Source organism: Trifolium pratense, linkage group LG1 (genome assembly GCF_020283565.1).
Source record: "Trifolium pratense cultivar HEN17-A07 linkage group LG1, ARS_RC_1.1, whole genome shotgun sequence".
Classification (NCBI taxonomy): domain Eukaryota; kingdom Viridiplantae; phylum Streptophyta; class Magnoliopsida; order Fabales; family Fabaceae; genus Trifolium; species Trifolium pratense.
The window spans coordinates 38164721-38175482 of NC_060059.1; the positions used below are offsets into that span (position 1 = coordinate 38164721).

General features: G+C 35.1%; 1 protein-coding gene across 1 annotated transcript; it reads left to right on the forward strand.

Moving 5' to 3' along the window:
• Positions 1-1487: 1487 nt before the first annotated feature.
• Positions 1488-10434, forward strand: LOC123915031 (probable boron transporter 6). The gene is made up of 13 exons (XM_045966191.1): positions 1488-1761; positions 2238-2414; positions 2693-2885; positions 3168-3306; positions 3412-3577; positions 3849-4015; positions 4349-4522; positions 4608-4703; positions 8044-8160; positions 8246-8553; positions 9287-9566; positions 9648-9836; positions 9936-10434. Exons 2-13 carry the CDS (start codon positions 2240-2242, stop codon positions 9954-9956), a joined length of 2025 nt encoding a protein of 674 aa, XP_045822147.1. The 5' UTR covers positions 1488-1761; positions 2238-2239; the 3' UTR covers positions 9957-10434.
• The last annotated feature ends 328 nt before the right edge of the window (positions 10435-10762 follow it).

The following is a 10762-nucleotide window of genomic DNA, read 5'->3' on the forward strand; positions in this document are numbered from 1 at the left end:
AACAGTAGTGCTATATCCACTTATTTTTTATTTTTTTAAGTAGTAGTATATTGGCAAGTAAAAGCATCCACAATAAAATTATTCATTTTTGAGTATTTAACCGAGTCTCACGTGTACACGTCACTTGTTCTTTTGCTTGATATATAGAAAACAGGTAGTGTTTGGCTATGGTAACATTTTTTATTGACGGAATTTTGGCTATGGTAAGATATCTTCTTGTTTTAGCCAAACTGATTTAAAACCTTTAAAAAATTTTGAAGAGATTTTGAATTAATAAAATAAAAAATACAAAGTATTGTAAAAAGAAACTATGAAAACATATTGACTGCTGCTCTGTACATGTGTCAATCCTGCTTTTTGATCATCATGCATCTGCCCTTTTTTTATATAATATTAATAATATGCATCGGTCCTTTAAAACAAGAAGATAGAGTTCATAAAATTGGGGAAATCTGGACCGCACACGCGTCCGAGTTTGGGTGCAGAGTGCAAATGTAAAATGTCAGAGGGGTGCAAAGTAGAAATAACATAGGGTATTAGGTGCAATTGTTCAAATTTCAGGGTGTGCAGGTACACCCCCTGGTTGCACACTGGATCCGCCCCTGAGTGTTACTTCATGTATTTGTTTGAAGTGTAGATAGTGAAAATAGTTTAATTTAGAGGACGTCTAATATAGACCGGTCTACAAATAAATCTTAATATTTTTAGTAAATTAAAATAAAATATTTAATTATATTTTTATTATTAAAAATGATAAGGGTTTGTAGGCTATCTGATATCTTTAGTGAGCAAACGATTTTTTTTTTTTTTAAAAAAAAAAAACTAACATCAATGAGTAAACATGAAAACTTATTAACATGAAAATGTCTTACAGCCATTAAAAAAAATCACAAAATTGATAAAATCAAAGTTGGTCCAAAAGACCAAAACCAACAAAAATAATTTTAAGAAAACATCAAAATAAAAGTAAGAAAAAAAAAATGAAAATATATAATGAGTCGTTCTCAATGTTGACTTAGGTTAGGGAATGAAAGTAGCACATTTAGATGTATCCACAAATAAAAATCGCTCTTAATTGGTTCAACAACGATGTCTGCATTTTGATCTATGATGCTCTATGTGGTTTTATTTTACACAAAATGATATATCATTGTTTCTAGGAGTGCCACGTGGAAGATTTTTCTTTAGATATAGATTAGCCCCATCTTAAATTTGTTGCTAGCTTCGCGCACTATAGTCTGTAATCAAGGATTTGGATTACATTGTTACTGCATGACGCATTAACTGTTTCTGATTGTCTGATCAAATCTGATGGCTGAGATTAAATAATTTAAAATCCGACTACTAAGACAAAAACCATCCACCAATCAAATATCTGTGGACTGTGGCTGAGATTTTTTACTACGTGTAATTGCGTGAAGAAGTTATGACACTGGATTCATGTCCTAGTAATCAATATCCATATCCAACATCATAGGATCATATTTATCCCACAAAACTCGCTCATTTTTGTGTTTCAACATTTTCTAATTTTTGCATGCATGCATGCCATCATCTTTCTCTGCAAAGAAACAAAGAAAGAAAAGAAAGAAAGAGCCACAAACAAACCCTTCAATTTGTGAAATCTGGATTTTACGGTGGCGGCGATTCGTTTCTTCCACATTCTTCATTCTTTTCTCAAACCTCCTGACCTTCTTTTCCATCTTCAATCATTTTGTTGTTCCTCTACTTCTTGAGGGTCCACCTGGACCCGCAATTCATGTAAGTTTGCATTGTCATTTCTATATATGTGCAAATTAAAATGAAATATGTTAATTCATTATACATATATATGTGTGGAAATTTTGTTCCTTTTTCAATGTGTTATGTTGTTCACCTATATATTAATATTACTTTTGTATGAAGGTTCTTCATGATGTTCCTTAATAAGAAAATGCAAAGGGTTTTATTATTATTAGAATCACAAAAATCACTAAAGATCCGTTTGATTTGCAATATGCAACAGAATAATATAAGACAAAACAACACAAGGATTTAAGGTATTCAACAAATTTTGTCGTATTTTTTATAACTTGCGCAGAGGACAACAAATTGTGGTTTAGTAAGAGAACAAAACTTTCAGTTTTTTTTTTTCCGTCCCTTGGGCCCCAATTTGTGCAGTCCCAGGAACAATTTTTGTACAAGTTGTCCTAAGAATGTTACCAATTTCATGTTTGTGAATTTATATGTTTATGTAGCTATGGGACCATTTAGTGGAATAAAACAAGATTTCAATGGAAGACGTGAAGTTTATAAACAAGATTGGACTTGTGCAGTCTCTACTGGCCTTAGAATATTTGCCCCAACTTTCTACATATTTTTTGCTTCTGCACTTCCTGTTATTGCTTTTGGAGAGCAACTTAATAGAGATACAGGTAAACGATCAAAATTTTAAACCATTATGATATAGCTTCAAAGTTCAAATGTTTATGTTATTTGATCTATGGATTTAATTCATATACATCATCTTTTTTAAAAAGTTACACAGTCAATCAGTCATAATCGTCAGATCATTAAAAATGTTTGACTTTAATCACAACTACATCGTATGATTGGTTGCGATTTGTTGACGGTGTAAAACTTTTCACACTGACAGTGCATCAAAATTAAACTCTTTGATCTATAAGGGAGCATCCATGTCATGTTTTTACAGATGGAACTTTGAGCACAGTTGAAACATTGACATCTACGGCTATGTGTGGAATTATCCATTCGATATTTGGTGGTCAACCTTTGTTGATTTTAGGAGTTGCTGAACCAACTGTTATCATGTATACCATTCTATACAGTTTTTGCTCAAGAAGACCAGAATTAGGTCCCAAGCTGTTTTTGGCTTGGGCTGGTTGGTAAGTATCTATGCCATTCAGCATTATAATTATATTTTACCTTTCCATTTAGTTCATTATTAAGCTTAAGAATTGCTATAATAACACACTCTTTTTAATGTTGTGGTTGCAATGTCATTGCAATGACTTCCAAAATCAGTATGTTATGATTGCAATCGCAGTTTCAGACCACAATTTAAAACCATGCATGCTAAGATAACACACTTTTTAAAAGTTATATGGAGAGTTAAGAGTGTGATGAAAATAGGTTCAAAGTATATAATTGTTGAAAGTGTATTGCAGGGTTTGTGTCTGGACATCATTCTTGTTGATTCTGCTTGCGGTTTTCAATGCGTGTACAATTATCAGTAGGTTTACTAGGCTTGCAGAGGAATTATTTGGCACGCTAATTACTGTGCTTTTCTTTCAAGAGGCTGTAGAGGTATATATTTAGATACATACATATATGGCTAACTCTTCCTAGCAAAATGGAAAGTGAATTTTGCACTGCAGAGAATTTTAACCTCGCAATTGTTTTGATCCATAGGGACTCATAAGTGAGTTCAAGATACCAAAGGATGCAAATCCCTCGTTAGAGGAATATCAATTCCATTGGCGGTATACAAATGGATTACTTTCAATCATTTTCTTTTTTGGGTTACTTTTCACTGCCATCCTAAGCAGAAGAGCAAGAAAATGGCGATATGGAACAGGTAAATGACTCCAGAATCCAAATATATAATACTAACTTTTTAAATTGTGGTCTGCATATGAAATCGCATCCACATTGTCAACATATTTTGAGTTTTTGCATTTGTCCACAATTTTCTGCAACATCAAGAGTTACATTGATATTACGATGTAACTTCACCCGCAAGTCACAAATGCAGTTTAAAACCTTGTATTGTATAATAAGACCACACCACACAGACAATGTTTTCAGGTTAAACTTATCTTCTCGTCTTATTTTGGCATACAATACAGGGTGGATACGAGGTATCATTGCAGATTATGGAGTTCCACTGATGGTAGTGTTTTGGACTATACTATCTTATACCGTACCTAGCAAAGTTCCATCTGATGTTCCTAGAAGATTGTTTTGTAAACTGCCTTGGGAAGCTGCATCTCTCTACCACTGGACAGTAGTTAAGGTATTGTTATACATGGACTAAATTTTTTCATCTTCTTGTCTACAACATAATTAGTAGTATCTTCATTAGTGTTGTTATAACATGGATTTGGATTGTTTGCATTCAATACTGTGACTCCACGCAGTTAGCCACATCAATGGGCATTGGAAGAAGATCGGACCGTCCAGATTTTAAGCTTGATATTTTAGAATTTTAAAAAAAAATCAAAATTTGTATTAAAATATTGATCAAGTTATCAATAATTGAGATATTTTAGAAATACTCTAATAAACGACTAATTTCTTGTTATGCAAGTCATAAAATCCTTCTAAAGTTGTTGACTATAAACTGCAGGATATGGGAAAGGTACCGTTGCCATTTATCTTTGGAGCATTTATTCCAGCAGTGATGATAGCAGGTTTATACTTTTTCGATCATAGTGTAGCTTCAAAGTTGGCTCAACAGAAGGACTTTAACCTTCAAAAACCATCTGCTTACCACTATGATATTTTACTTCTTGGAATAATGGTATGTTACTGTGTTGTAAACTTTGTTATATGTAAATTCAATGTCATAAATTTTTCCTAACATGTATATCCTTTTGATTCTTTAGACGTTTATTTGCGGTATTCTTGGTCTTCCTCCAGCAAATGGAGTCCTTCCTCAGTCCCCTATGCATACAAAGAGTTTAGCAATTCTTAGGAGGCAGGTAAACATGTTGTTTTTCGGTTTTGAAAATCGTTTTTGAAAACAATAGCAACTGTGAATTTATCGGCCGAGTCGCGGTTCGATACGCTCTCTTTAAGACGTTTCACGGCACTACCCAAATTGTGCAAGGTAGACTAACAACCGTGAAGTCCCCAGGATAAAACAGCCAATTCAAGCGAAATACCGTTAACTACTGCACAGTAGAAAACGGCCAGAAAAACACCTCCGATGGTTACTACGAACCAGTCTAGATTGATATGCAAATATCAATTCGAAGTGGTAAACCACTTTCTCTGAAACAACAAGAAAAAATAATTTGAAGTAAGAATATTGAAAGAGAGAAGAGAGAGTTGCAGTTTTTCAACGTGAAAATAAATTGTGAGAACTGATGTGTATTTATAGGGAAAGAATGCAACTGATGTGGAGCAGGAAGTGGGAGAGAATCAGGGCCAGCACATCAAAACGTGGCCACGATTTCAGGGATCTCAGTTATGACTGAGTTCAAATTAATAACGGTAATAATTCCGTTTGACTTGACATTAAGCACAAAAAACATGTGCGTTTTTGTTGAACCGGTCACACTTAGTGAAAATTAATTATTAATTAATTTTATCACTTCTGAGTATTAAAAAATTAAGATATCCCCAAGCCCAAGCCCAGGCCCAGGCCCGGCCCGAACCGGCCGGACGGACGGCGGCGGCGGCGCGCGCGCGTGTGTGATATTCGACATTGTGTGCGGTCTCCCTTTCTTACAAAAGTGGGTACCCCAAGGGCACACCCTTGGTTGCCACTTAGTGGTATATAAACACTACTAAAGGTAGTGACCCATCCAATGTGGGACTTAAATGTGAACTTTTTCAAATTCACACCTTTAGTTCTTTCACTTGTGTTTACATCTATGCCAAGTTCATCATACAAGTAGCTAAGTTGCTAACTTGTTCAACAATGTTCCAACAATCCCCCACTTGAATTTAAAAAAGTTGTTTCAGAAGTAACGATAAACGTTTCTTTAAGATTATGCATAAGCAAAGGTGACGCTTGTCTTGAACCTTTACATAGCGAGTAAGAGCCCGATTTAACAAGAGTGACGCTTGTCTTGAACTCTATCTCAGATTTTTCTCAAACCCGCACATAACCTTTTCCTAAGGTGTTTTCTCAGCCCGTGCATTTCTGGCCCTGCACGTATATCCCAGTTTCATGAACGTTCTAGGAGTTCGCCCCATAAACTCCATAGGAACCGGCCTCAGTTCCACATTCATATAGGTGAGTCTATCTAAAGTACCCCTGAAGTGTGGTACTCCTCTGACACAGAGTATAGATTTCATTAAGAGTTTTATTAACTCATCCTTTTTCACTTCAGGATACATGCTTCTTATACTTGCATGTTCATTCCCTATTACTCATGACTTGTTGTTTACCCATTGAAACCTAATTCTTGGGATCTCCAGTCTTTTAGGTTGGGTTACCATCATAAGTAATTCACAGTAGGCATTAGTCCCATCTTAACAGATGTACTGTAGACTTTCTCTCTAGCTAGTCCTTTCGTCAAAGGATCGGCTAAGTTTTCATCAGTGCGTACATGATCCACTCTAACAGCACCTTTAGTGAGCAAGTCTCTCACGGTGCTGTGCTTTCGTCTTATTTGACGTCTTTTACCGTTGTAATAACGGTTCTCAATTTTTGCGATAGCCGCGGTACTATCACAATGGATCAACACAGCTGGCATTGGCTTTTCCCATAGGGGAATCTCGGATAGCAAGCATCTCAACCAGCTTGCTTCTTCACTAGCAGTTGCTAGTGCTATCATCTCAGACTCCATAGTGGACTGTGCCAAGATGGTCTGTTTCTTAGACTTCCATGATACAGCTCCTCCGGCTATACTAAAAATGAAGCCACTCGTTGCTTTGGAATCATCTGACAAGGTGTTCCAATCAGCATCACTGTACCCTTCAAGTACAGCAGGAAATCTCAGATAATGTAATCCGAGGTTCATGGTCTTTTTAAGATATCCCATGACTCTATTTATAGCTTCCCAGTGCTCATTACCAGGTCTACTGGTAAACCGGCAAAGCTGTCCCACGGCATATGCAATGTCGGGTCTAGTGCAATCAGTGACATATCTAAGACTGCCAATGACGCTCGCATACTCAGACTGTCTAATACTATCACCAGTGTTCTTAAATAATTTTACACTGGCGTCACAAGGAGTATTCGCAGTTTTACAGTCGAAGTATCCATATTTCTTTAGAACCTTTTCCACATAGTGAGATTGGTCTAAGGAAATCCCTTTTTCAGACCGAGTGATTTTGATTCCTAGAATCACACTCGCTTCACCAAGGTCTTTCATATCAAAGTTGTTGCACAACAATGATTTCACAGCATTTACGGCAGAAAGGTTTGATCCAAAGATGAGCATGTCATCCACATAGAGACATATCATTGTACAGATGTTATTATCTGACTTGTAATAAATACATTTGTCACTTTCGTTGAGTTTAAACCCATTTGATACCATTAAATTATCAAACTTTTCATGCCATTGCTTCGGTGCTTGCTTGAGACCATACAGTTAGTTTCTTGGCCATGTACTACAAACCCTTCAGGTTGTTCCATATAGATTTCTTCTTCTAAGTCACCATTTAAAAAAGCAGTTTTAACATCCATTTGATGTACTTCTTAGTGAAAATTAATTATTAATTAATTTTATCACTTCTGAGTATTAAAAAATTAAGATATCACCAAGCCCAAGCCCAAGCCCAGGCCCGGCCCGAACCGGCCGGACGGCGGCGGCGCGCGCGTGTGTGATATTCGACATTGTGTGCGGTCTCCCTTTCTTACAAAAGTGGGTACCCCAAGGGCACACCCTTGGTTGCCACTTAGTGGTATATAAACACTACTAAAGGTAGTGACCCATCCAATGTGGGACTTAAATGTGAACTTTTTCAAATTCACACCTTTAGTTCTTTCACTTGTGTTTACATCTATGCCAAGTTCATCATACAAGTAGCTAAGTTGCTAACTTGTTCAACAATGTTCCAACAAAACATCATATTTTGCGGCCCTATTTGGATAAAAAGATTAATTAAGCGCATATAACATAAGTGTTTATGTATAAGTTATTTCTATAACTAAAGATAAAATAAAGTCAAATTGTTTTAATATAAACTATAAGCTGTTTTCATAAGCTATCTTGGAGAGTTTATGGAAATAATCTAAAAACAACTTATGAACATGTCATAAGCTGTTTCCACTTTCCGTAAGTTCTCTCCAACAGTCTCACTAGTGATTAAGTCTAAAGAATCAGCTCAAATATATTCTTATTTACTTTGTCAAATTCTCAGATGATCCGAAAGAAGGTGGTGAAGAGTGCTAAGGAATGCATTAGGCAACAAGGAAGTACCTCTGAGTTATACGGAACGATGCGAGCTGTGTTTATAGAAATGGATGCCGCACCTACCGTAAGTATTGTTGGCTTCATAAAATTTGTGTCTATGTGTATATACATGTCCAAGTGTGAACACTTTTTTTATTTTTTGGTCTTAGGTTAAAGAGTTGGAATGTCTGAAGGAAGCTGTAATGAAAACTAATGAAAAGAGTGGTACAAAGGAAAAATTTGATCCTATTAAACATATAGATGCTTATTTGCCTGTTAGAGTTAATGAGCAAAGAATGAGCAACTTATTGCAGTCTCTACTTGTTGCTCTATCACTTTTAGCTATTTCTATCATCAGAAAGATACCTAGCTCAGTTCTTTGGGGATATTTTGCTTATATGGCAATTGATAGTCTTTATGGGAATCAATTCTGGGAAAGGTTATTGCTTCTCTTCATCACCCCAAAAAGGCACTACAAGTAAGTATCCTTGTTTATGGCTTTCAATGTTTTTTACTTCTTTGTGACGGGAGTACTTTTTCCATATTAGACGTAAGGCCTGTTTGGATTGATTTGTTTGGGTTTATCTACTAATAGAAGCACTTGTGAGACTATTTGAAATAACTTATGACATGTCCATAAGTTGTTTTCAGCATACTTACATAGTCCTTGTTTTGATAAACAATTTAATTAAGCGCATATAACATAAGTGTTTATGTATCAGCTTATTTCTATAATAAAACAAAATAAAGTCTACCTGTATTCATATAAGATATAAGCTGTTTTCATAAGCTATAATGAAAATAAGCTGAAATTGATAGATACAAGCTCACAAGTGTTTATGCGCCAGTATACAAGCTCAAATAAGTCAATCTAAACAAGCCTATAAGCCTTTCAGGATAACTTATAAAAACAACTTATGGTGGCTTATATGAAAACAATTTGACTTTATTTTATCTTTCGTTATAGAAATAGTATATAAATAAACACTTATTGTTGATAAGAGTTTATGCTATAAGCACTTGCTAAAGGAGAAGTCTCTAGAATCATGGAGTCACTGATCTCGCTCGCTGGATAAAGATTAGACGACTCTTATTGTTGTCCAATCTTCATCCAGTGGTCGAATCACGTGACTGCCTGACTACATTTTTCTCTTGAATACACGCAAACCAAGGTTTGTCTATCGTTCTAATATTCTTTCTTTTTTGTGTAGAATTTTGGAAGGCTCTCATGCCTCATTTTTTGAGTCAGTACCATACCAGATAATAGCTGCATTTACAGGTTTACAGTTTCTATATTTTGTAATCTGTTATGGTTTGACATGGATACCTATTGGTGGAATATTGTTTCCATTACCTTTCTTCCTTCTCATAACTATAAGAGAGAAATTGCTTCCAAGATTATTCAAGGCAAATCATCTTCAGGAATTAGATGCTTCTGAGTATGAGGAAATTATTGGTGCTCCACTCGGACCCTATAATATACCACTACTAGTAAGATTTTATCATTTACTTATTTGTAGTTTTATATTGTATATGCTGTATGAGTCACTGATCTTGGTGATGTTTGGTCAGGAAAACGATGGACTAGCTAGTTCCGACAATCATGATACTTCAGAAGAAGATTATTATGATGCAGAGATATTGGATGAGATGACAACTTTTAGGGGAGAATTGAAATTTAGAACAGTGAACCAAAATGATAATAGCAGAAGCTTCAACCGTAGCTTCACTTATGGTTTCAATGAAGACAGACACGTTCAGGTAAAACACCGATAAAAAACTCTTTAAAGGTTTCAATATGAATTACTTGCTTGATTTGATTCCTGAAATAATTTTTATTTATGTTTATGACTTGGACAGGTTTACCCTGAATATCAATAATCTATCCGAACATGATGAAGTCTCTCTCCTTTCGCCTTTTGTTAGAATGTAGACAAGGCCTGTATATATGTATGTATAAGATCCTCTTGAATGTCATGCTCAAGATTGTTGTAATGTCGGTTAAGGTCCGAGACAATGACAACCAATTTTGTGTGGATGAAGAAGATATTCGATCGAGGAAAAGAAGAAATCACTTTAACTTTGAAAGAATAGGATACAACTTTAGAGCACTCTCTCTTATTTTGTAATTTTTCCAACACTTGTTCTTTTAGAGGATTTGTAAGAACAATATTTACTAAGCAGTATTTAGATCATAGCATTTAACATGGTGCAATAGTACACCTACAAAGGACTAACTTCTAGTTTTGTACAAATTTCTTTGTATTTAACTTAGATGAAATTCAGTCTCTTATTTGTATAATACCTAATGTATTTAATTTAAAGTGATAGAATCCTCTCTTTATTTGGTCTCTTTTTATCGTGCGCGTGCGTGTGTGTATGACCGCTTCAAATAGAAGCGCTAACTTTAGAACGAAAACTTGAACAAGAATCACAAAGTTTTGAACTAAAGCCACTTAAAACTTTATTGTGAATGTTCCTCTAATGAATCAGAGTGTTAAGACAAAAAAAAAAGTTACAGGAACGATAATATCATTTCAGCTAGGGTCTAGTAAAAAAGAAAGTGTGTATCAGATGCATTAAATATTTATTTCGAAGTTATTTTGAATACGAATGAAGATATTTGTTATTTTGGTTAAAACTCGCATGTAATCATTCTGTTCGAGGACAAAGAACACAATGGTAGA